This window comes from Apteryx mantelli, chromosome 1, assembly GCF_036417845.1.
Source record: "Apteryx mantelli isolate bAptMan1 chromosome 1, bAptMan1.hap1, whole genome shotgun sequence".
In the NCBI taxonomy this organism is placed as follows: domain Eukaryota; kingdom Metazoa; phylum Chordata; class Aves; order Apterygiformes; family Apterygidae; genus Apteryx; species Apteryx mantelli.
In genome coordinates this window covers 217,734,457-217,760,141 of record NC_089978.1, presented here as the reverse complement: position 1 = coordinate 217,760,141, position 25,685 = coordinate 217,734,457, and the positions used below count along the sequence as shown (strand labels likewise).

At 42.8% G+C, this 25,685-nt stretch overlaps 2 protein-coding genes across 4 annotated transcripts in view; one reads left to right on the top strand and one right to left on the bottom strand.

The window, feature by feature from the left end:
* The window catches only part of ITIH2 (inter-alpha-trypsin inhibitor heavy chain 2), a 28,420-nt gene extending 20,861 nt beyond the window's left edge, over positions 1-7,559 (top strand). Inside the window, exons 16-21 of the mRNA XM_067317429.1 lie at positions 795-929; positions 3,366-3,479; positions 4,747-4,945; positions 5,654-5,826; positions 6,531-6,642; positions 7,182-7,559. Of these exons, the coding sequence (XP_067173530.1) occupies positions 795-929; positions 3,366-3,479; positions 4,747-4,945; positions 5,654-5,826; positions 6,531-6,642; positions 7,182-7,329 (881 nt within the window). The 3' untranslated portion in view covers positions 7,330-7,559. The remainder of the gene's footprint in view (positions 1-794; positions 930-3,365; positions 3,480-4,746; positions 4,946-5,653; positions 5,827-6,530; positions 6,643-7,181) is intronic.
* A 2,903-nt stretch (positions 7,560-10,462) lies between these two features.
* Positions 10,463-25,642, bottom strand: KIN (Kin17 DNA and RNA binding protein). 3 transcript variants are annotated; one of them, XM_067317402.1, is made up of 13 exons: positions 25,503-25,642; positions 23,207-23,301; positions 22,243-22,286; positions 22,001-22,123; positions 20,819-21,000; positions 19,378-19,426; positions 18,994-19,051; positions 15,497-15,620; positions 14,981-15,031; positions 14,212-14,280; positions 13,062-13,161; positions 11,915-12,015; positions 10,463-10,727 (listed from the first exon to the last, which is right to left on the bottom strand). In XM_067317402.1, the coding sequence occupies exons 1-13, from the start codon at positions 25,614-25,616 to the stop codon at positions 10,665-10,667; spliced, it is 1,173 nt and encodes a 390-aa protein (XP_067173503.1). In that variant the 5' UTR covers positions 25,617-25,642; the 3' UTR covers positions 10,463-10,664. The 3 variants fall into 3 exon arrangements, with proteins under 3 accessions (XP_067173503.1, XP_067173511.1, XP_067173518.1); XM_067317410.1 differs by having other exon boundaries at positions 15,497-15,617; XM_067317417.1 differs by lacking the exon at positions 14,981-15,031.
* Positions 25,643-25,685: the final 43 nt, after the last annotated feature.

Sequence of the window (25,685 nt, the reverse complement as noted above, 5' to 3'; positions counted from 1 at the left end):
TGTCCTGCATTCCCAGCTCTCAGACTCCTGGATAACTATAAAAAATGTCCTGGTACTGGCTCAATGAAATGAGATTTTTATGTCTGTCAGTTGTTATTGTTTGGTTCATTTATTTTTCTTTTCAATTGTAAAGCCTGCAGTAGAGACCCAAAGATGAATGAGATAGCTGTTATTTATACTGTGTATTACAGCTCATGACTACCAGTTCTGCACTGGCATGGCATGTATTACAGTGGGAATTCCTTATACGTGGCACCAGCTGATTAATTCAGATCAGGGTTATCTTGATCTAGAAGGTGCAGTTGACTTAAGTGATATTAGCACTGCTCCCTTGTGTCTTTTGGTATGACAGAATAGTCAAAATTTATCTCATTGAAACTGGGGTCAAGACTCCTGTGGATTTCAGTGGTAGTGGGACATGACTCTTGAACCTTAGCAGAGGACAGAGTTTGTAAAAATGTCTAAGTAAATCTGTGCTTAGGTCTGTGGAAAATATTGTAGGCTGTACCAAAATGTTTGTACATATAAGGCATGGAGTAGGTAATCTAAAGAAGACTTTTCTGCCTATCCTTGCACAGGTCTCATCAGAACTGCACTCTCTCCCTCATAGACAGAGCTTCTGTGTCTTCCTGACTCCTTTATACACATCTGTCTGTTGTAGTAAACAGTGCTCTTCCTGCTTTACTTTGGTATAATGGCATCAAACTCTTAGTTACTGCATTACTTTAAAAATGACGCTATTAAAAATGTCTGTACAGGCTGATGTAGGGCTAATTATGACTGTCATTTAACAGGTACTTTAGGATTAACTCCAAATGCTCCTAATAATAATAAAGGTATCCCCACCTGGGCCAATATCACAGCTGTACCGGTGAGCTTCATGCCTGAACAAATGAGTCCCCCTGTGTCTGCTGTGAGCATAAACAGAGGTAAAAGATGTTGCGCACTCTCTTTTCCTGTTGCATACCATAGCACCAAAGGTTTCATAGACATCATCTATAGAATAATAAGAAAAGATGTTTTATCTTTATCTCATTGGTCAGAGAAGATGTTGCCTTCTCTCTACATGATGATGCACTGACCATGCTCAAAAACACACTTTTCCCCCTCACGGTCAATTGAAATGTGTTTACTTTGCTGGGAAAGGAATAATTTGAGAACTGGGACTAAAACTCAGTTCAGGGTGGGGTCTGAGCAGTGGTAACTGCATGCAGATATAGCACACCCTCAGCTCGGTCAAGGTGAAAAGAAATGAAGGGAAGCAAAGACATTTGTTTCACAGCTATCATAGTGGAGAAGGGAGAATGCAAAGCCTCGTTTCTTTATTCTTGTCAATACCCTGCTACTGTCGACAGCTCCGTGTCCAGAACAGTCAGTACATACTGCAAAACAGCCAAGGATTTTGAATGTCTCTATGTTTTGTGCTGGAACAAGTTATTCTTTTCAGATGTATTGGGTGATGGCTGCAAAAAAATGCCATACAGCAACACTCGTCACCTAATAAATAAATAAATAAAGGAGATAGATAGCCAGAGTTATTGGGCACTTCGAGATTTCAGCTTCTGTGGCAGGACGGTAAGCACCTATGAGCAGTTTAAACCAGCACTTAAAGTGTAGCAGGGACAACTGGAGTAAAGTAAGATCAGACAGGCAATTTAGCAATAGGTCCTGCCTCAGCTAGTGCATTATTTACCTAACAAAAAGCAAACACTTCTTGCACTGCCTACTACAGAAGACAATTTGTCTTAATGTTCTTGCAGTGCTTTGCACTGAGTCTGTTCATACACTGGTGGAGGTGCCAGCTGTCCTGCTTTTTCATGTTGAATTTTCTGGTTTGTGTACAAGCTGCATCTTCATTTAGGGACTAGTTCACAAGAGAATAAATCAATTGCTGGGGCTGGCTGAGGAAGCTACGCCACAGCAGTTGCAGAGGACATCAGTGTGAAAGGTCCTAGATACAACCCCTGCTGATGGTCTGTGCAGGACACAATTATGTGCATCCCAAAGGGAAAGCCACCACAATCAAATTCATGCAAATCCATCCATTACCCAAGTATGAAGCTTTTCTGTATAAAATACTGAGTGATTTTCAATTTGAATAGATGAAGCTGTAGAAAAAAATATACTCTAGGTTACAAACATGAGACTAGTTTAGACCCTAATAGGCTCCCAGAGATCCCATCTTCTCCTGTGTGCTTCTCTGAGGCTGAGGCTGGTCACTGAGTTCACTTTCAGCTTGTCTGCAGTAGCAAAGCTAATGTAAAGTTACTGCCATTGCAGACGACAGCACGAATGCTCTGTGGTAGATAAAAATCTCTGAATGCACTGATGACTGATAGATCTTGTTAACACTTGGGTCTTTGCCACGGTTTAATGCCTAACTTACACAATCCAGCCGGGAGACCCATTGCCTATAAAAGCTGTATAACTACGATAACTCAGGGATATTCATGTGTCTGTGTTTGAATGTGTGTATTTACATAGCTACCAGAGAGTTATCAAACGTCTCAGTGTAGATCAAGAGTTAATCTAAGTCTTTGAGACAGTTAAAGTTGCTGCTTGGAAAAGAAAGGGAGCTAGACAGTTACCTGCCCATCTTATACATGTATTTTGTGCTGGAAATTCTTTGCATTCCCAGAAATGTTGGTCAGAATAGGCCCTGGCATCAAGTGGAAGATGAATCAGTTGGTGAGAATCAAGAAAAAAAAATGAAGGCTAAATTCAAGAAAGGACAAAAGCTCCTCCACCTTTGAATGGTACCTACACTACTGCTTCCTGTGAAGAAATGTCTAGTCAAGGGTCTGGGCTTTTGTCTAGTGCATAGAAAGAGGTAAAACTTCCAAAAGATGAGGAACACCAGTAAATGAATGGAAGCTGGCCAAGGTAGGCCAGTAGGCAACACTGAGAAGAGGGATGTGTCTCACCCAAGTCCTTTCCTGGATCTGGGCCTTAGAGATGGTCTCTGGCTGTCTTTGTCCAGATGGGTCCTTGGCCTCACCAGGAGTCTGTCTTCCATCTTGAGTAAATAAAGCAAAACCTCTGGGACTCCTGGATGAGCTTGTGACATCCTCTTAATGTGCAGCCGACCAGTTAACCCAGAGGTTCAGTGAACTCAGTGATGCCCCTCTAGCCAATAATGTCGGGTCTTTTTCTTAGGGGAGAAAGTGTCTGAGGGGCTTTTGTGAGGAGCATCTGAGACCTTCCTTAGCTCTTACAGGGGCCCAAAGGGTCCTTTTCCTATTCTGAGGAGTGTGGAAAAGTGCCTCAAAATCCCCTGAGGAAAGTGGCTCAGTCTTTTCATCTCTTACATCTTGCACAGGTATTGGCCTGCTTCTCGTGCCTATTTCTTTATTTTCATGTTTCAGTCGACAATGACCCACATTTCATCATACATCTGCCCAAGAGCCAGAGGAACATCTGCTTTAATATCAACTCAGAGCCTGGAAAGATCCTAAACTTGGTTTCCGATCCTGGTACTGGTAAGGGAATAAAAAGAATGGTTTACCTTGTAGCACTTTTCTTCCTCCAGGGTCTGAAAGGTGTTGAGAGCAGGGGAAATGCCTACAAGGAGTACTACATGCTAACAGGAGTGTGGCCAGCAAGCTGAGGGAAGTGATTATTTCCTTTCACATCTGGAGTACCATGTTGATTTGGGGTTTACCAGTACAAGCAAGTGATGACAAACTGGACCAAATCCAGTGGTGGCCACCAAGATGATGATAGGGCTGGAGCACAGGACGGTGAGAGGCTGAGAGAGCTGTGTTTGATTAGTCTTAAGAAAAGAAGACTCAGGGTAGGGCTTGTTGTTACCTACAACTACGTAATTAGAAGGTAATGAGAAGGTGAAGCCAGGCTCTTCTAGGAGATGACAGCAAAAAGAAAAGAGGCAACAGACACAAGTTGCAACAGGTAAAATTCTGGTTAGAGGTTAGATATTAGGAAAAACTTTTTTGCTGTGAGGCTGGATATACACTGGGAAGGCAGCCAAGATAGGTGAGGAAATCTCCAACCTTGGAGATACTCAACACTAAACTGAACAAGGCCCTGAGCAACCTGCTCTAGCTAGACCTGCTCTGAGCAGGGGATTGGACTAGGGACCTTCAGAGATCCAACCTAAATTATTCTATGATTTCTGCCCTGTTGCTTGCTCTCATTACATCAGTTTTATTGAACACAAATGAATTGCATGCCATTAAGGTCACTCCTGATCCACATAAATCAGAAGCATCAAGTTTCTGGGGGTAATTCCAGCTCAGTGAGCAGAGCGTAGAACCTCATTCCTGGGATCCAGTTTGCTGCTTGCATTCTCCAAATAACAAAGGTTTAAAGCAGTTCAGGGTGAATCTTCTTGTCTTCATGTGCTTGCATTTCCAGTAATTGAGGTCTGCCTGCTAAAACATGGCAGGGGCTGCTTTTTTTCATAATGGCAGAAATGGCTGAGAATCAAGTGATTTCTGTCAGGTCTTTAGACTGCTGTCTGGCACTGATGCGGGCAGTGTTACAGTGGGGTATTTAGAAGAGATATTTTGGATGTGATGCTGTAAGAGCTCACACTGTCTTCCAAACCTAGCAGCTACCTTCTTAAGAATTTTGAAAGAACACAACAGATCTGCGAGATCGTGCTCAACATTAAACCCCTGCTGATGGTGCTTGATGATAACTGGTTTTATTTTGCATTGAAACGGATCAGAAGCATACTGCCAGGCAGTATGGTTTAGCCCACATCTGCTTCTCTGCTCTTCACAGGAGTTGTGGTCAATGGGCAGCTTATTGGAGCCAAGAAGACTGAGAATAAGAAACTTAGTACCTACTTTGGCAAAATTGGGTTTTATTTCAAAAACAAAGGCTTGAAAGTGGAGATCAGCACAGAAACTATAACACTGAAAGATGGATCTTACAGCATCACGCTGACCTGGTCTGACACAGGACACATCATTCGGAAACAGTAAGTTGAGGAGCATTCATTGTTTGACGTATGGAGACTGTCTGGAACAAAGCGTTGGGCTTGTCCAGGTATGGGTGGGATCCAGGTCACAGCATGCCTACATGTCAGTACGCGCATATCAGCTAGATGTCTAAGCTTTCGTTATTGTTACTGGGGATTAGGCAATAGAGCCAAGAGAGGGATTCAGTTGATCAAACATAAGTAAGAAGAGCTGAATTCCTCTCCCTGCTGCTGACTGTATTAACTAAGGCCAGGATCAGTTGCCTGAACACAAGCACCTAATGCTCTTTGAGATACCCTAAGGGTTCCTGACGTCCACAAGCAGCTAGGAGACGTGACTCACAACGTCCAGAAGACCTTCACCTGCAGATTAACAACTAGCAGCCAAGCTGGATACCCTGCAGCACTAGACACCTGTTTAGACAAAGGAATCCCTTCCAATATCTCTATTAATTTTAAGAGGATATTAGACCTGTAGGGCAGGATTTGTTTGCCTGAACATGGGCATGCTGTGACCTGTTAACACTGTCCTGCCAGGCCACTAGGTACCACTCCCAAAGCCATGAGTTTCTGGTGGGTCTTCTCTCATATCTGCCAGTCCCATGTGCATGTTCTGGGTGTCCCGGAGGGGCCACCCTCAAGGGGCACGATATGCTTACGTGCGGGCAACTGAACTGAGTCCTTACTTTTGTTCTGTGTCTCTGCTAGGCTCCTCATATCTGTGAAGAAAGAAAGCAACGTTACTATCACTGTGGGTGAGGAAATGTCCTTCATGGTTTTGTTGCACCGTGTGTGGAAGAACCATCCTGTTAATGTTGACTTCCTGGGAATCTACATTCCCCCTGAAAACCAGTTCTCCCCGGCAGCACATGGGCTGATAGGTAAGGGCTGGGCATGGGGTGATGGGTAGAGGGGGACACCAGAAAGGGTTTTGCTAGATCTTTGAGTGAATTAGCTGATCTCTGTGTCCTGAATGGGAAAATGTCTTGGAAGCCCCACGGACATTGTAGAACATGGCTGCGCCCAAGCTGATCAGCTCTGTCTTCAGCCCTTGCCCCAGTCTGCCTTTGGAAACATTAGCCCCAGTGTGGCTTGAAGCTTATTTGCTTCCCTCTGCTTACATGAGATGGAGGGACCACCAGTGAGTAAGCCACACCAGCAAGGTTGATAGCACAAGAAAAGGTAAAACAACCCTAGTTTTCCAAACTTCTGACATCCAAGAGAAAACGTGCATAAACCAGGAGATCATTTCTTAGTTCCAGCTTGGGAAGGTGCTTTCAGAAAAGGCCTGACTAGCCTTGACAACACGGTAACCCACACAGCTCTCCTTCTAAGATGTGTGAATCCCGCAAGCTACAGGGAGGTTGTTTTCCCAAATATTCTTTGTAGCTGACTCAAAAGCAGAGCCTTTTACCCTCCCCACGTGGGCGATCCAACAGCATTGGAGACGTAGTGCCCTGCGATCCAGGCAGGAGCGGTTTGCCTGCAGCAGCTAGTTTCATTTTGCAAATGTGCCAGGCAGCAGCTTACATTAGAGCCACAAAGGTTACGAAATGCAAAGAGCTTTAAACCTCTCTTTGATCAGGTCAGTTTGTGTCTGAACCAGACGTGTATATCCACAACCAAAGACCTGGGCAAGCTCCGGAAAAACCACAGGCCACCATGGAAGTGAAAGGAAACAAGTTCACTGTTACCAGGTAGGATTCGTGATCAGAGGACAACGCAGGCAAGAATAATTTGCTTTATTGCTCTCTTTCTGAACCTGATTGATTAGTGCTTTTTTTAATGACTTCAATGACTCGAGGCTTACTAACTCTCAAGGATCTCAGGAAAATATTCCCTCTGTTAACAAATGATCTGTTTTTAGCTGTTGGCAAAGCGTACTCCACATGGGACTATAAGGCAAGTTGGGTTCTTTCATATTTGTGACTCACCCATGCTCAGAAGGGCATGACTGGTTCTGCCTTGTAGCTTTTTCTACATCATCTGACCTTAGACAGGCTGTGTGAGCCCCACTCAATACCTCTGTCCCAGGAGTGCCTGGGACCCCCACGAAAGGGCACTTGCGTCACAGAACTGTACAGTTCACTGCATTTTGTGGTTGTTTCCACTGTGTGCCGGTGATGACACACACACCACATTTGCAGAGCAGTGCCACAGATGAGTAGGATTATTGATGCATTTTTCTCTATTTGTCATGCCACGACCCTCATTTGGGGTGGTTTCTCCCTCACAGGGGTTTGCAGAAGGACTACAGGACAGACCGCGTTTTTGGGTCAGACGTGCAGTGCTGGTTTGTGCACAACAGTGGGAAAGGTTTCATAGATGGCCATTACAAAGATTACCTTGTCCCCCACCTGTACAGCTTTCTGAAGAAACCCTGAAGGCCTGAACACTAAACCAGTTTATTACACAAAAATAATCCCTTTTTGGTCCTGCATGCCCAAAACAACTATTCTGAACAATATCTTCAGCCTAACAAGCCAGATCAACCAAAGGTGACTTCACAACCATCTGCTTTATAAGTGATTAGTGTTTCAAAGCAATGTAACTCCCTTTTCTGTTTTTAAAAAAATTAATTCTGTAATAAAGTGGCATGCTGGATTGCAGTAGATATCTTGTACTTGCCATGTCTGATTTAGTGCATATTATACTCCATTAAAAATTTCAACTATTTTATAATATACATTTCTTAGCATACTTGTAAAAGTGGTGTAGCTCCTGTACTGTGAGTAACATACATGGACCAAATTTAATACTTTTGCCTCTTCAGAATGCTGGGAAAATGAGAGTTAATGCACTGCTAGACTTGGCAAAAAGCAATGGGTTTTAAACCTCAGCCAGAAGGATATGCATTAGATGTAAGGGAAATCTAATAGAAAAGGAACATGGGCTCTGGTATAGGTATCATGAGAAAGACACGCAGTCTCCAGAAATGAAGGTCTTTAAGGATGGGTTAAACAGCTGTCAGAAATGACCTTGAAATAGCTGATGCTGCCATATCACAGGAAGGTGAATTAGACGAGCCTGAGACTTCCTCCAGCCTATTCTTCTGAGAAAATTTCAACGGTGCTATTTTCCTGCAGTTGACACCTAGGTATCAATCTGGGAAAATAAGAGAAAGAGCCTAGAATTCAGGCTATATCGAAATCATCATCAGTACTAAAAGCTTCCCTTCCAGTGGGATTAGCTCCCAACAGCTGTCTTGAGGAGTATCCAGCAATGAAGGAGATCAGTATTGAAATGAATATATACATGTATGTACCTAGATCCAGATTTAAAGGTTTGCTTTCAGGCAGCCTTAGAAAAAAATGTTGGCCAGGTTCTTCTTGGCAGCCCTAATCTAAGATAGGGATTTAAGTAATCTACTTGCCATTCTGAACTTTAGCTTCCTTCACCTATGAACTGGAAACTACTCCATGATCTTTCCTGCAGACAAGGTGTCAGGGATGAAAGGATTGACATGAATGAAGTATCTTTCCAAAGTAATTCTCAGAAATGGTCGCAATTTCCCTACAAGCTATTCATTGTTTCTTTTAAGTCATTCATGTCTTTGGCCTCCACAACATCCTGCAGCAATGAGTTCCAATATTTAACAAAGTTGTGTGTGCGTGGTGGGGGGGAAACAACATGTAAGGTTTGTTTTTAAAACCCCTTCTCAGTAATTTCACTGTCTGCTTCCCAGCTCATATGCGAAAGCAAGCAGTGAAGAATCATTCCCTATTCATCTCCACACAATTCATAACTGCACCTCTCTTTTATATTCCCTCAAACTTTTTCAGGCTGCAGAATTTTAAGTCTAATTATTTTCACTGATTACAGGAGCTGTTCTGTACTTTCATTGATCCTTATTACTCCCCTACAACCTCTCCTCGTTCTGTACCTGTTCTTTGAGAAGAGGCAGACAGCTGCTTACACAATTTGAGCTGCAGGTGCAATCTGAATTTATAGTCAAGTGTGTCTTCTTTTCTGTCCTCAGTTCCTTTCCTCATAATTCTCCATTTTTAGATACTGCTCTACTGCTCAACTCTGCCTTGCATTTATGTCCTGGGTCCCTGGAAAGCCATGTGACGTGCTGCATAAGGTTATTTCAGGCTATTCCAGAAAGCAGCTGTTTGATTAAACCTCTGCAGTCTTTGAATTTTCCTGCAGGGGTCCCCTGAAAACCACAAATCAACAGGAAAGTGACCCTTTGAGGCAGGGGAAAGGACAGGGAACAGTGACTTTGCCTCTAGCTGCCCTGAACTTCTAGGCTGCAACGTAACTGATGTACGCCTCACGACGGCATCTTGCCCTATCCAACCCTCAGCCCACGAAGGAAGGGGCTGAGCCCCTCTCCTGAGAACAAACCAAGGCTGCTGGAAGGATTTTGCTCAACCACAGACAACTGCTGTGCTAGCAGGGAAATCCAAGCATTACCCTTCCCAGGCGAAGCCTGGCTACCCCTTGTCACCTTCCCCAGCTTCCTAGGGCTCGGTCTCCCCAAAAAGCGCTGATGGCAGAAGCCCTGGAGCATCAGACACCAACTGCTCTCCGCACAGCTGAGATCTGCTCCGGAGTGCAAGGGGTTAGCGGTTTTCTTTCCATCAGGTTTCAGATACACACACAAATTAATCAGAGATAGACTGGACCATGAGATGTCGGTCTGTATTTTGTCTGGGATGACTTACATCTTCCTCTTACGTGAAAAAGGTAGAGCACCAGCTGGGCACTTCTTTACTGTGCTCTTTGGTGGATATACACGAACAGAGCTCTGGCCCACGTTTTCAGAGGCTGATAAGGAATACATTGACCTCAGAGAGGTTTATGTTTATTCCTGAACCATCTTAAAAATAAAATATTATACAAAATGTCACATTTTTCAATAAGTAAAAAAGTAATGTTACTCATTTAGCATCATAGCAGAGCAGGGAAACAACAGAAATACGAATGAAGGAAAAGGCCCTGGAAAACCAAAACAGCAATCACCAGTTTCATATCTGCACACAGTTAGTTAGGTTGGCATCTTAGAAGCCCCCCAACTTGGAGGCCATATGCAGGCAAGTTGCACATTGGTATTATTAGGAAGCCTGACCACAAGATCAGAGGCTGATGGAGAAGACTGATTAAATGGATTCTGCTACAGCTGATGTGCTAACTAAAAATAAAGTTGGTGATAGCACTTAATAAACCAGACCATTCGTACAAAATCCAAGAAAAAAATCCCTTGCAGCGTTGTTACCTTCCTGCTATTCTCTTAATCCCTTCCCTTGTTCCTACAGCCAAAACTCAATTTTGGCTGCAGACTGAAAAATGTGTTGCTTAAACTCCACTGGCTCCAACACATACTGCCTGCCTCAAGCAGCTGTTTGTAGGTCATTCTCTATTTTACAGAACTTCTAACATATTAACTAAATAAAATACTCCAGCTTGCAGCTATCTGCCACATTTTACAAAAGGAAATTGAATCAAATATTATAACATAGCTCTGATATAGAACCAGATGTTTCCACTGATAAGAATAAATATTTCCACTGATAAGATTTCCACAAACATTTTATGTAACAAATTTATAGTGATCTTTAAATAAATCCAGTTTGTGATTAATTTCTATATACATTATAAATACATATACACACACAGTTAAAACCCTGACATGGTAGAGTCTTGTGTCTGCCTGCAAGATGCCAGAAAGTTGTTTTGGAGGAACCAAAATCATCTTTGATCCATAATTAGCACCTCAGGCGAGTTTGGAAATGTCTTCATACTGGATACCTTCAACTCGGCGTCCTTTTAAAGGTCCCTGGAGAAAAATGTAGTGCAAGAAATAAGTTCAAAATACAAACTTGTTTGTTGAATTTCCCGATACACAGCTTAAAATAATGTAGCTAAATGGGCCATATCAAATCTCTCTGCATTTAGACATTTTTCAGGGAGTGCAACTAAAGTGATCAGTAACAGAAGTGACGAGCCTACGTATCAAAAACACCGGCATTTTTACCCAGTGCTGTGCACAGTAAAAACACAGCGACTGCCTTTCTGTTTAAGAGCTCTGCCCCAAAGCCATATATAACTGCACACTGGCTCCTGTGCAGGGGATTCATAGCAGAAAGTATTCAAAATATTGCAGGTTTAGCATTCATTCACAACACAGTGATTTCTATGTCATTACTTGCAACCTGACTGGAGAAGGAGACCGAGCCTCATCACTGCCCTGGAACTACTTTTGGGACACTTCTTGTGTTATGTAAAGTTCTTGCAATTTTGGGGCAAACATAAGCAGATCTTTTGAATTGTTTCATTGCGAACTTATTACAAACAATAAAAGATTTGTTTTTGAATACAAACATATTATATATAAAAATTCTAGTCACCCTAAATCAGTAAGAAAATTCTAACAGACTTCACTGGTTGCCAGGAGTAGTTCTACCCATCCTTCCTCTTTAGACTCAAAGTTCATGCAAAAGGGAGAAATCTTAACAGCTACAAGCACCAGAACTAGAGAAGGACCACCCTCACTTCGCAAGACTAACATATCACGATCCTCTGCTCCAAAGCTTCTCTTGTGGTTACAACATCTGCAAGGTCTCTCCCCCTGTAAATTCTCCAGTATCTAATACAAACTGAGTTTCCGCAGCTGTTCTCTGAACAGGATCCTAACAGAGTCCTTCCGCTGTAAGCTTTGTCTTTGAGCCCAGTATCCTTCCTGCCATATCAATGAATTCAAAAATTGGTCTTGCAATGGAAAGCAGAGAAATAGCCACACACACGGACATGATCACATGGCCTTAAAAGCCCATTAGTCTGCAACGGGGCAACATGCAGTTGTTCTCCTACTGGTTGGGAATGGCAGGGTGACCAGAGCATTTGTACACCACAGATCCCCCTGTAAGATAGGGTTAATGGTACCATCTTTCTTTGTGAAAGCTCTCCAGCATACACAGGAAAAGTGCTCTGCACAAACTAGATCTCGCAGCGTTTAATACTTACAGAGTCAATAGTTATAGTTGCTGAAAAGCTCTTCTCATTGATAGATTCCAAGATGCCTTCATTTCCTCTGTAACCACCATTTAATACCAAAACTTTCTTGCCTGAAATGAGAAATAGGAAAACAGTTACTCAACAGGGCTCCCAGTTTCTTCTGGTGGAGTTGTGTTCAACTTCACTGAGAGCTGAGGCAGAGAAGGTTTCTCCTAGAGACTTGCCAAGCAACACTCAGCAGGCCCTTATGGTCTGCCCATCTCTGAAGTGCACCTAAGTTTACTGCTCCAGGCTACATTGACATGACAGGCAGAAGTCATTGAATCTATATCAGGGAAGGAAGCCAAAGCCAGTTCTCCCATGTCCCATTCTGTATGCAAAAGGCTCAAGAGCACATGCTTTTTGGCTTCTGTCTCATAGGCTGTTCCTCAAGGCATCAATTTTAATACAAAGGTGGGCAGAGCTCACCTGGCAGTACCATTATGCTAAACAGTGTTCATGGACACCAACCAGCTCTTCATCAGCTGCAGAAATGTGGAACATGGTAGGTCTGCTCAGCAGACAGTGAAGAATCTGTGAATCCCGAAACCCTGCATCCTGTTTCTCTCTACGCTGACATTAGTCTGTCTACTGCTACCCTGAATGATCCCTGAAATACTCATCAGACGCTACATACAAACATTACTGTGTCACAGCCAAAGACATGCCACCGAAACAAACAGGAAATGAGGTAAGCTCTACCAAGCACCCACAGCTACTTGAGGGATGACTTTGGAGTGAAGATACAGGAGAAATATGATCAAGGGCTCCGTATGGCTCCCAGAGAGGCTAACTGGCAGCTGAAGAGAGATACTTTCCTCTAGTCAAACAAACTGATTCATAAAGCACATATATATTGTTAGAAGACAGAGTAATTCTTGTGAGAAGAGGCTGTGAGGACTCCAAGCAGAAGCAATGCAACATTTCCCCAGAAAGTAACGGAAGATACTTGGTAAATGATCAGAGCATCTTACGAAATGCTGTCCCAAGAACAGATGAAGCAAGATGGCTATCATTACAGTAACTGCAAATAGCAGAATTATGGTTTAAAAGATCTAAAATGTAAGTTTTAATGTGACAGGTAAGCTGGAAAACAAACAAAATGAAACAGCTGTACCTGGTGCTGGTATTACAGTCTCCAGATGCGTCTGATCAAGCTTCAGTTTGTCTCCAGAATCAATCATCTTCACAACTGCCGTATATTTGTCAATTACTTCCTGTTATGAAAGATACAGGTCAATCAGTGACTATTATATTTACAATTTTTATCTAAATTTTCATTTTCAAAATTAACAGATTCAGGTCCATGAGACTGCACTTCCACATTTTCAAAAGGAAGTAGCACTTCTGAGCTGTCCTAAAAGTACTCAGTTTTCACAAACTGCTGACCGGCCCCATTCTGAAATTAAGGCTAGATTTAAAGGGCTTCTCTTGAGCATCAATGACTGGTTGCCTTTGGAATGTAAGACCACTGATTTTGTCATCCTAGTTCAGATCAGCTATCTCAGCTATACTCTCAAGGATGGAGAATAAACTAGAGGCTTCTTGCCCTTACGGAGGCTAAGCCAGCCGGAAGCCAGACATTCAGTGAGAACTGGGATACTGCCTCTCAAGGAAGCAAAATGCCACTGATCATCTTTGCATTCAGCATAAACCATGTTCAGTCTCCCACATTCAAAGCTCAGTGGAAGACAGCAGCTGGGACTCATAAACCTGCCTACCAGAAAAAGCTGTGATTTCCAGCTCTAAACCCTGTTGTGGACCATTCAAAACATGCCTGGGTGCCATCTTCGGCACTCTTGCCAGAGACTGTTGAGCCTTGGGACTGCCTAGTACGACATCATTTCATTGGCAGGGGCTAAAAGAGAGCGCTTCAGAACAACAGAGCAAGGCTTACAGACTGAAGAGTTTGCACGCAAATGGGATCTTGTTCAAAGGCAGCTTGCAATTTAAATATCAGTGCAAAACTGACTAGTCTCTGATTAAAATGCAATTGCATTGCTCTTTGTTACGTTACATACACAGAGACTATTCTCCAAGATGGATGCGGTAATAAGGACAAACTGAGCATTAAACCAGTTCAGAGATTCACTCCCTGCCTAACATAAGTCCCAAAAAAGTTAAGGTGGAGTTTCAGCCCCTATTAGTTTTGGTTCAAGGCCGAACAACTTGCACAAAGAAACAGGAAACTTCAGAAGTCATTTGATACCAGAAAAGCCTAACCAACCCCACAAGCTTCCATTTGCATGCTTTGCCGGATAATTCACCTTAACAACTGCCTTCTTCTTGTGATACTTGTCTCCAAGTTTTTTTGTCACAATTTTTACAATGATTTCCTAGAGAGGAAGAGAAAAAGAAAAGAGATGCAAATGGCAAGATATACAAATAAGTACACAATTTAACCTGGTTGCACTCTGCCTCCAACCACAGACAGTGATGTACAACACAGCACAGGAAGCAATGACAGTAAAAACTTGGCATTTAGGAACGTGTTCTTTATCCTCAGATTACTGCCCCAGAGTATTATCTCTCAGAGGTTTTCATTAATTTTACAAATACAGTTACGTTCGAATCCAAGACGTGACATGACAGCCCACAAGGAGTCAAGAGCAGGACTTCTGAACCTAAAAGTTCAGTCAAAAAGTAGAAGCTTAGACAAGGTCTCTTAGCTCAAAGGGTGATGCTGACTTCTACGTTTCTGTGTGAGTCAACTATTAGTGTAGGAAGAAAGGGGTTTTAAGTAACGTCATAATTTAAATGAGATCTGTAGGAACTCAAAGTACCATCTGTTTAAATAGAGAATTCTAGCCCATCTGAGATTGAGCATATGACACTTCAGACTACAGACCACACTCAACCAGGAAGAGTAAATTCCTCCCAGATACGGTAAATATTTCACATTTGGCAGCTTGGAAAATAAGAGCGCATTTAATTAGGAATCTGCTTTTGGATCTATACCTACTTCAAATCAAAAGCAGCTTTAGAGATGCAGAATTTGGTTGAATTTGGTATAGTAATCATTTATAAGACACTTACAGGCTGCAACCAGTAGTCTGTTCGAGCTGTTCTTTTCTTCTCTTCTTCAAGCTACAGATCAATAACAAATAATCAATATATATTTCCTCTTACCACTGCAGCTTTTCCACCCCTTCGAAAAGCTGAACCAATACTCCATGCTCACATCAAGTGGGGAAAGATAAATAAATAGATAAACCAGGCTGCATAAAAATCAATTTGATGAGATCCAGGAATCCATGATAAAACAAAGGAGACTCAAACTTATTTTTGTCAAATGTTTCTATATATTTCCTTTTCTTGTAAAACCTGTACTCCTTTACTTCCAACACTTTGACCATCTTAGGAATAAGTATATTTGAACAGCAGAAACCAGTTTTAAAGGGGAAGTAATATCATTTTGCCTGATAAGATGTGAAAGCCTGAATTCCACATGAACTGAAGGTCTAAGATCACTTCAAAGGGAAGCCTTGGTTAAGTGGACTCATTGCCATAGACGTTCAGTTATAAAGACACAGATCCTTGCACAATTATTACCTCCATAATCTCATCCAGTGCAGACTTCTTCTTTTTCTCTTTGGACTGACCAGAGCTATGAGAAGATTCTTTTCTTTTAACTGCCCCTTCCACCATCTTCAGTGCATTTGGTCCAAGGACACTGCTGGAAGAGTAAGATGGTGTTTTCACAGCAGACCTTAAATTGTCTCTTCTACCAAGATGCATTTGATGGACTAGTTGTGCAAAAAGACTGCTGAACTATATGATTTCAGTTGTGCAAGCCACCCTACATGCCTTCTTCTCTAGAATTGCACTTGTCAGCTAGAACTGATCTCCTTGAGGTGTAAATTCCACTTTCTCTGATGCTTGCTGCTGGCAGTCCAGTAGAATGAAAACAACCTAATGATCAATTCACCAGTGCAAAAGCAAAGAGTTGATCAAGGGCTTGAGTCAAATGGAAAAGACAAAAGCAGGTCCACAAATAAGATTTTCAAATCTGAAAGGACAAACTTTGTGGTGTTAGTGAAGCCACCTGGACTTAGCAAGTCTCAAACATGGCAGAGGCCTAGAATTCCTGCCAGACAGGGGTATAGGACCTACGAGGCACAGAAAGAGGAGGGGAATCTGTAGAAAGGGACTCCACACCCTGCAGATATGCACCACCTTCACAACGATATTCAAAATAAGCAAACAGCCTCCAAGGTACAAAAGAAAGGCACAAAAAGTCACATCTCAGGGATCAGGGAGCATTTGGGTAAACTAAAAGCAGCCTGAGTTAGGCTGTATAAAAGACATTCAAATGTAGTAAAAAAATTTAGATGTTCATTCATGCAGAAAGGTGAAGCAGGCTGCTGTGAGGTAGAGATTAAGATAATCTTAGTATGGCCTTACGACAAAGCTGATGTTCTGCCTGCATTCAGCGGTGAGGATGTTGCATAAAGTAGTAAAGGAAAATACATAATGGGAATGAAGATACAGAAATGGTAGTAGAAGCAAATTCACAGGAAAATATGTATTTCAGGAGAAGATGGGATAATCTCCATAGCAGAATTCTAGAAGAAATAGCACATGAAATCACAAATCCAATAGCAAGCACTTAAAATAAAATCTCATAAAGGGTAACATACAATTGAAAAATAACAACTGCAATGTCTACATTTAAGAAGAAAACATATCTGGCTGTGAAGGTTACTGAGGGATTCCTGGGTGGCAGTACTAAAACATATCTTATTTAATAGTTTCATTAAGGGTGCTGGGATAAAGAGCGGGAGACTGCCAACACAGTTCAGGTGTATCATCAGTATGGAAGACACAAGAAAGAACTGAACACAAGAAAGGACTGGTTTATCTTGAGAACTATATTTTTTAAAAAAGACAAAATTCAGCAGCACATCAGGCAAGCTCACATACTTTGGACAAATTTACCCTGATTAGCTTCTAGCTACTGGTAGATCATCAGCATTTAAGAACAACAAAAGCAGAAAGGGATCTGGCTACGCTCAGTGATGAGAGGTATCATGTGAACCAGGCATGAAAGAGTCAAACACAATCCTTGCAGGCATCAAGACAGACAAGTATTAGTGCCTTGTATAAGCCGTGGGGAGATTTCATTTGCAGGGTGCACAACTCTGATCAGCTCCTCCGTTCAAGAAAGATTAGCTGAAACTGGAACAAGGGCAAGGAAGGGGATATTCATCTGATCAGGGGAGTGGGGAAATGAGGCTAGCACAGTGTAGGCCTGTTTCTGTAGCACAGTGAAGGTTAAGAGGATATAACCATTCTCTATAAATACATCATCTGAGGAAGCAAACACCAGAGAGAAAAACAATCATTTATGTTAAAGGCCCATACCAACATCAGAGCAACTAGTACAAACTGGCCATGACATATCCCAACAGCTTCTGCTCATTCCTTAATTAGAAGTAATTCTAATCTTACATCAACTTGTCACTGCAGCAGCCCCACTGAGTGATTTAAGCAGTGATTTGAGGATGTAAATTATTGAGGAAAAAAAACTAAGCCAGGCGCTCCCGGTTTGCTCAAGGGTGGTCAGCACAAGATACAGCACCCACAGTGGCAGTGGTGGCTCCTGTCTCTATGCCATCCACACCGATGTCCAGGGAAGGCACACCTCCGCCTCCTGCTCCCCTTCTCAGCAAGGCTCCAACTCCTTCTCTGTACCCACCCAGCAGCATCCCCTTCCCCAGACCTCCACTATCCACAGCCTACGATCTCTTGGCCCTATTTCTGGTCAGGAAACACAAGTCCTAGCCCTGGCCAGGTTTCTGCAGCCAGTGCTTGTGAGCAGAGAAGGTGGGAAGCCAGGAAATCCTGCTGCACACTGCACTAGGATACTGGACATCAGGTTGACCTCAGCTGATCAGCAATAACAGCCAAAGTATCTCGCAGCTGCAGAACACACCTTTACACTGACACAGGGAGGAAGTTTCCATATACAACTCTGAAGTGATTCCTGTATCACCAAAGACACAGAAACCACAGTCTGGTCTCTTTACTGTGAACTGCGGGTCCTAATTTTGCTTCTACGCTACCATTTCAAAATTTACAGACAACTACCTCTCATATGCTATGAAAAATTTAGATGACTGATATAAGATTTCCAATTTAGCCAAATTTTAGAAAGCAGCTTAAAAACAGATCTAAGTATTTCTCTCTGAGAGAAACTATTCAGGTGAGTGTCTGCATTAAATTTCAGACTCATCCTGAGTACAATTCAACACTTTGGGATAATTTACAAGTATTCCTCAAAGCCTGAAATCTGTATCTATTATTGCAAAGAACTAGTTTATTGTCTCATTTTCTGCCTGGCATATCTCCCATCAGATACCTTATCTAAGAGCTGAGCTTGTGATGAGAGGTAATCTTTCGTTTTACCTGTAATACATTTAATTACAGTATTGCCTCACAAGAAAAGATGTACCGCTCATCAAACAGTTTCAGACTGCTATAACTCCATATTGCATGCAGTATTGATCCCTTTTGTCCTGCGTTGCTCATGGTTATATGATGACAATTAAACTCGTGAACTTTAGAAAGATTTACATCAGGTAGATTCAACTTCTTAAATGCTGATCAGAGAAAATATTACCCCCAATTAGACAATGCAATCAAACCTTTTAAAAACTGAAATTAACAGGTCATGAACGGGTAGAAGGCTGTCGGGACTACATGGCATTCATTTCAAATGCTTCGATTAGATCCCTTTTCCACCCTTTCACATACCAGTATCTTCTCAGAGAAACCTATTACTGCCTATTACTTTATGGGCATCTGCCACGAACCTTGCTGAATTTAAGAGGGCTCCTCACAGCATACATCTAAGATACTCCCCTTGATCCATTTTAAATACAAAAGGAACCAGGAAATCATCTAATATGCCTTCCTGAATAACAGTACAGGATGAGATATTAGACTACAGCTATTCCAGGATAAGGTACATCTTCCTGCCCATCCAAATAGTATTGTCATACAAATACTTTACAACAGTAGGGATTGCCCTTAAATTCTTTTCTCACCTTGTTTTAGAAGATGCTGCTATTGAAGTACTTGCTCCTTTGTTTAAATTAAATGCAACTAAAAAATAAAAAGACGTTACTCTATTTCTATTTTTAAATAAAACTGCATTGAAGGCTGTTACAACTTTAAAAAACTGTAAATGGAAAAGGTCATAAATTTGAAAATATTTGCTAAATGAAACTTTGGTTCAACTTTTTAAAAAAATTACTTTAAAAAAAAGAGAAGAAAGAATTCTCTGTATTTCCACATTTCCAGTGCTCTTCGTAACTGATACCAAAGCACTTTATGAAGCATTGAGCAAGCCTCAGCGCTCATCTCCTGTTTTAATCACAAAATGAGCTCCAGTAAGTTCTAGAAAATTACATATATCAAAATCTGGTTACCTTTTTCTTCTTCATTTTCCCTGTTCAGCTCAGTATAGACTGGCTTTTCCTGCCAAAAGAATAGAAAAGACATTTCAAGAGTCAAACAGAAAACCGAGCCAGGATATCATTTTTGGTGATCATTGATTAGCTCAGTTTTACACGCTACTGCAAGATTATCTGGTAGCTGTAATATTCACCCTGGCTTGATCCATTAAGAAGATTATGAACTGAAAATATTATTTCATTACAGGCCCCTGTGCAAAATTGTCTAATTAACGCTCTCTACAGAGATGCTGTCTAAACTTGCCTGATTCCAGCATGAAAAGAAAGTTGCCTTACTGTAATAGTTTTCTCTTTTTGAGCCAGCATGATTAGACTGGTTTCTGGACTGTCTGATAAGCCAAAGAAAGAAAATCCTAGAATCGTTCCAAGTTTTTAGCACTGAAGGCTCAGACCATTTAAATTTCAATTAGTTTTAAATTCAGAAAAAGATAATTGTTTATAACAGCATTTAAATGCACCTATCAATACCTGGGATCAAATGGGAGGTTCCAATCCCAGGCAACAACGCGTTACGAAGTCATGGAATGATGCCAAAGAAACAGCTCCTGAATACCAGTTCAGGACTACCAAAATAAGACTTTTCACCATGGGGATTTGCTTATCTCAGCCTTCCTAGTTATCTCAGCCTCCCCACTGCACAAGGTACTTGTTATTTGCAGCACTAAAAGTTAGTGAAATACCATAAATGAAGAGATGCCATACTGGCTGCTGTATTGCTTATTCTCCCCCCTTGAATTCAACAGAGATGTTTAAATCACTAATCACTTGAACAACAGTAATTATTACTCATTTAGATCTAAAGCAAGCCAGGTACAAAGCAATTCCAAGTTTTCATTCAGAGCAGGTTACAATCTAAGATAAACATTTAACAGAAAATTCAGAACGTGAGTTAATGTGGTGATTCAAGTAAGGGAGAAGACAATCTAAATCAAAATCTGAAATGGCCAAGATGGCAAAACAGGGACACAGTGTACAACTCCAGTAGATTTCAAAAATATATCACATCTAAAAGGAGCTGAAACTTCTATTTCTGCCTTTTTGGAACTGTGATTCCGTAGAGGACCTAGATGTTCATCAGCTCTAACAAGCATTAGCAAATCGGTTAGTCCAGAAAATGCAATAAACTGTAATTTCAACAGAAATAAGGTAGTCAAGGCCGCTGCCTTGAGGCTACAGAAGTCTCTGAGAGGAGTCTATTCAGCAATGCAGCCAAAGATGCCCACCAGCTGGAACTGGTGACCAACTTGTAATCTGAAGCATGAAGATTGCTCTTCGCTTTCTAACTGACCGCAAAGGAAATACCACTGAAAGATCCTAGTAGCATTAAATTCAGCAGTTAAGTTAACCAGGAGGACTTCTGTGTAGAAGGCTGATAAATAGTGTTAATTTTCCTCACCAGTTCTTTGCCCTCCAAACCTCTTCTAACTTGTTGTTCAATGAATTTAGCAGTTTTTTCTTCATCATCAAGGTCCTGTTTCTTCTTCCTCTCTTGTTCTTGTTGCCTGCGGATAGTCTCTGGGTCCCTATCAATATATTGGATATACCAGCCTTTTGGAGTCTCATCAACCTTGCAAAGACCTAAAAAGTCAACACAAAAATTAGGTTACCACCAAAGCCAACCCATGATTAAATAAGATTAACATTAACAAAGACAAGCAAGGAACATAAGCAAGGAACATAAGTAAGCATATCAAGATCATTTTCACCGGCTGTATTTACTATAGCAATGAAGACATTTTAACAGAACCAATGTATCCCTTATGGTCTGCTAAAATTGACTTTGACCCATCTTAAGCATCTGTTTCTGCTCTTCAACTAGTCATCTCAAAAAGGCCAGAGTGCATAATAAATTGGGGTAAGTGTTTTAGCATCCTTTCCTTATTGAAGAAAACATTTCCTTTCCAGTATTTTAACAAGGAATAAGATAGAAATCTGAAATATGTAAACAATATATACAAAATAGCATTATGTTACAGAAAACTTTAGTATGCTGCATTACTGTTACTAACACTCATTAGAGTGATTTTGCAAACACTACATGACTCATGAATGTATCTGCAGGACACAGGCAATCAGAACCAAGGCAAACTTTAGGTCACACCACAGTGCCATATAATCTCTGTTCCTCCCACTGAACGGAAAATTGCAGATCTCAAGCTTTAACCCTTTCACTAGGCCAGGAATGAAAGCGACCACTCAGTTCTTCCTGTCACCTTAAATACGGAAGGATTCTGGAGTCAAAAGAAATGTTCTGTTGTAGTTTTTATTTTTTAAATTAGCAGCTGTCGGACATTGACTTAGAATTTAGCAATAGCTCCAATAAGTATAGACTGGCAGATCAAACAAGAAAAGGTTAATGACTGATGCCTTTATCCTAGACCTCTGATACTTTTCATAAGCAGATTCCTGATGATTAGCACAGGAATATATTTGGACATATGCTAGTATACATACAGGTGGAAAGGGGAAGAAAGAAAAAGGAAACAGGAGAATTAACATAAATTTTTACAGATTTATTATCAGCAATGTAATTACTCAATAATTTTAAAACTTCCCTACCCTGAATAACTATATTTACCTTCTCTACCCAACCATTTAGTAAAATCAGTCAGTGTCTCCCACTGTGTAGCATTCATGTGGATGTGTTCTCGATGACTGATATATTCATTGTACACAATATTATTGTGGACTCTCTTCGTTCCTGAAATACAAAATTGTTATTAAATACAAGTATGTGACCTAGAAGAAACCAACCCAAACTTCTTGCGTTGAACCCCAAAAAGACATTAAAAACAAACAAACAAATAGTAAAATATTTACCAAATCGCCTCCTGAGCAGTTCTAGGAAATCATTTCGGAATTCCCTTCGGAAACAAAAAAGAAAGTATTTTAGTAAAACTTTACGAATTACAAAGCAATTTTCTATTGTCATCAAAAAAGAAATACCTGCAATACAGGCATATTCTTTTGAAGCGAATATTATGACATTCAGACACTCATTTCTCTTTTTCAGCAAGGTAACATTAAATGCAGTACGTCTGCACAAAGAAACGCAATATCGTACATGCACACACAAGTTTTATCTTCAAAAGGATAATACCCTTTCAAAAGGATAAAACAGAAAGGATGAAATGGGAACACTTTCCACTAATTGCTGGTATTCATTACCAGGTAACTTCCAAGGTTGACTAACGCTGACACAAAACACACAGCAGTACAAAGGGAAACAGTGGTAGATTGGGTAGATTGATCACTCATCTCACTGCAAATTCAATGGCTTAAGTATAAAGCCTGACTTCAGACTCGTGCTGAAGACAGCTCCAGTCAACCCAGCTATCACGTAGGTCATAGCTGGACAAAGGAATCAGGGGAACCTGTGCAGGATGCTAGTCATACCACTCGTTATCTCTCTGTAACGGTTCTTTAGCTCTTTTCGGAGACAAAAGAAGACAAAGAGCTAAAAAGGACACGCTCTGTGCGTGTCATAGTCAATTAGCTGGAGCAGAACTATGCGATATCAGGTAAGATAGAGCAACTTAAAGCGATACTGTTAGACATGGGATTAAACTGTCAAATTTTTTTAAATGTCATGGCTCCCTGAAACCTCGTACATGTTTTTGAAAGTGTCATTGCTTAACTTTTCAAATAGCCATTAAAAAATAGCTAACATTAAAATGCATCCAAATAAAGTGTCTTCAGTAAGACATGATTGGGCCCTACAGGTATGACTGTGTGGATTTGATTGAAGAATGAAGACCTGGGTGAGAATATCTAGGAAACTTACTCAGAGAAGTAATCCATGAATTGCTGAGGATTTTCGGAAGCCAGCAGCAATTGCCTCTGGTGGGACTCAGACATGCAATGACATTTGAAGCCATTCTATATAAAAAAAATAAGTACGTTGTCTGTCTTTATCTCAATTTACAAAAGTCACAAAGCTGAACAGCATTAATGTTTTATAAATGAAATCTCTTAGAGGCTCCGCAGAAAACATCTAGCACCGAGCAGCTGTTCCTCCTAACCAGGCAAGCCAGAGACAGAGCTCTTCACGAGGCCAAGAACCATCAGACGAAGATCTGAGAGGAGTTAAGAGGCAGGACATTGCAGCAGTCCTGTTGGTCCCTTGTGGAATGGGGATAGACTCCGCGCCACCCAGGTGTATCTAGGATCCATCCAGATGCTCATAAAAGAGCACTGGAAATACCTGCTGTCTCCCTGCCTGACCAACGCGGATGCCAAACGTGTGGGGAGGAGACAGTGTCCTGGAAGTGCTCAAACTACGGACTGCAATAGTTTGGCCACCTCTGGCACAGGGTTGAAGTCATCAGAGCTCCTCCAAAATCACCTAGACATAGAACGTTTGACTTTTTTTTTTGTCTAGTATAACACTATTTCATCAGAGTAAGATTTAATTTACAACAGCTTTCTTTCTGTGGGGTCCCTGCCCCCTTGCAAAAGACCTGGTTGCGAAGCAGAGACAGTTTTTCACCTGTAGCCTCTGGAAAGGTGATAGGATCTGAGGTTCTTGGGTGAAAAGGAGAGAGAAGCAGAAACAGCTGAAGAACAATATAATTAAACATCCACTGGATGTTTTACTTCTTTCCCAACAGCACGTTAAGCAGGCTGTTCGTGGAGAATAGAAAATTAAAAGCACAGTTAGCCTGAGTGGAAGTACTTTACGGGCACATCTCTGGTGGAAACTGGGAGAAACAGGACACTGACATCCCATGAGGATCTGGGCCCAAGTGAGCAGAGAGGTGAAAAGGAGAGGGAGCAGTTTCAGAGGAAAAAGCATTTCTTTAAAACAGGAGAAGCAGGGAAGAAATAAGCCGGAATTAGGAGGAAGGGGAAGTGACCTGAGCTCCAGACACGCATCGCTTGGGCACGTGTGACCTCTCCCAAAAGGCAGATCAGAGCCACCCCATCTTAACCCCACCTGCCCCCCAGCAGGGAGGATCAGGGTGTCCCCAGGGGGTGTGAGGCCACCCCATGCTCCCTCCCACCCAGTGGAGATCAGTCCCTCCACAGGGCACTGGAACTCCCCAAAAGAGGATAAGGACCCCCGTGATTTCTCCAAGGGGGATCAGGACCACCCCCAAAAGGGTTGGGGATCCCTACGAGGCAGATCAGAGTCTCCCATGGTCCCCATAAAGGCATCGTCCCTTCTCCCCGATCATTGGGCATCCTCTGGGATGATCAAACACCACCGAGCTCCCCACTAGGGGATCAGGGCCCCCATAAGGGTGACTGGAGCCCCCCAAAGGGAATCAGGACCCCCCCGTGCTCCCTTCAAGGAGATCAGGATGCCCCCAAGGATGATTGGTCCTGCAGGTGGGCTCGGGGCACCCCCCGTCCCCCCCCCAAAGGGGATCAGAGCCCCCACAAGGTTTTGGGGGATCCCTACAAGGGAGAGTCAGAGCCCCCGTGTCTTCCCAAAGGGATCAAGGACCCCCCCGAACGGGATCAGGAACTCCTGTGAGGGGGATCGAAGCCCCCTGTGCTCCCTTCAGGAGGATCGCCCCCCCCCTCCAAGGGGATCGGGGACCCCTGCGAGGGGGATCGGAGCTTCCTGTGACCTCCCAAGGGGATCGGGAGCCCCCAGGTGGATCGGACACCCCTGAGAGGGGTATCGGAGCCACCCGTGCCCCCCTCAAGGCGATCGGGAGCCCCCCAAGGGGATCGGGGACCCCTACGAGGAGGACCCGAGCTCCCCGTGCCCCCCTCAAGGGGATCAGGTCCCCCCCAAAGTGGATCGGGGACCCCTGCGAGGAGGACTAGAGTCCTTCATGCCCCTCTCAAGTGGATCGGGAGCCTCCCAAGGGGATCGGGGACCCCTACGAGGAGGACCAGAGCTCCCTGTGCCCCCCTCAAGGGGATCAGGTCCCCCCCAAAGTGGATCGGGGATCCCTGCGAGGAGGACCAGAGCTCCCCGTGCCCCCCTCAAGGGGATCAGGGCCCCCCCCCAAGGGGATCGCGCCCCCCCGAAGAAGGGCTTGGAGCCCCCCGCCAGGCCGATGGGGGCTCGCCGCGCCCCTTCCCCCCCCCCCGGGCACAGGCCCGGCCCGGCCGGCCGCGCTCACCTCGTCGCGGCACTGCTTCTGGCACATCTGGCAGTACCAGCGCAGCTTCTGCAGCCCCTTGGACTTGATGCGGTTGGCGATGGCCTTGGGGCTGAGGAAATCCGACTTCCCCATGGCGGCGGCGGCGGCGGCACTGCTACCCCCCCACACCCCCTCCCCCACCGGAAGCGGCGGCGGCTGCGC

Bases quoted from the DNA above. Each gene is read 5' to 3' on its own strand.
- KIN (XM_067317402.1), bottom strand. From the start codon at position 25,616: ATGGGGAAGTCGGATTTCCTCAGCCCCAAGGCCATCGCCAACCGCATC. The intron at 19,427-20,818 runs GTGAGGAAAATT...TTCTTTTGGCAG, and splicing joins GTTTGGAGGGCAAAGAACTG to GAAAAGCCAGTCTATACTGA. The intron at 10,728-11,914 runs GTAAGTATTAAA...ATTTTTCTCCAG, and splicing joins CAACTATAACTATTGACTCT to GGACCTTTAAAAGGACGCCG.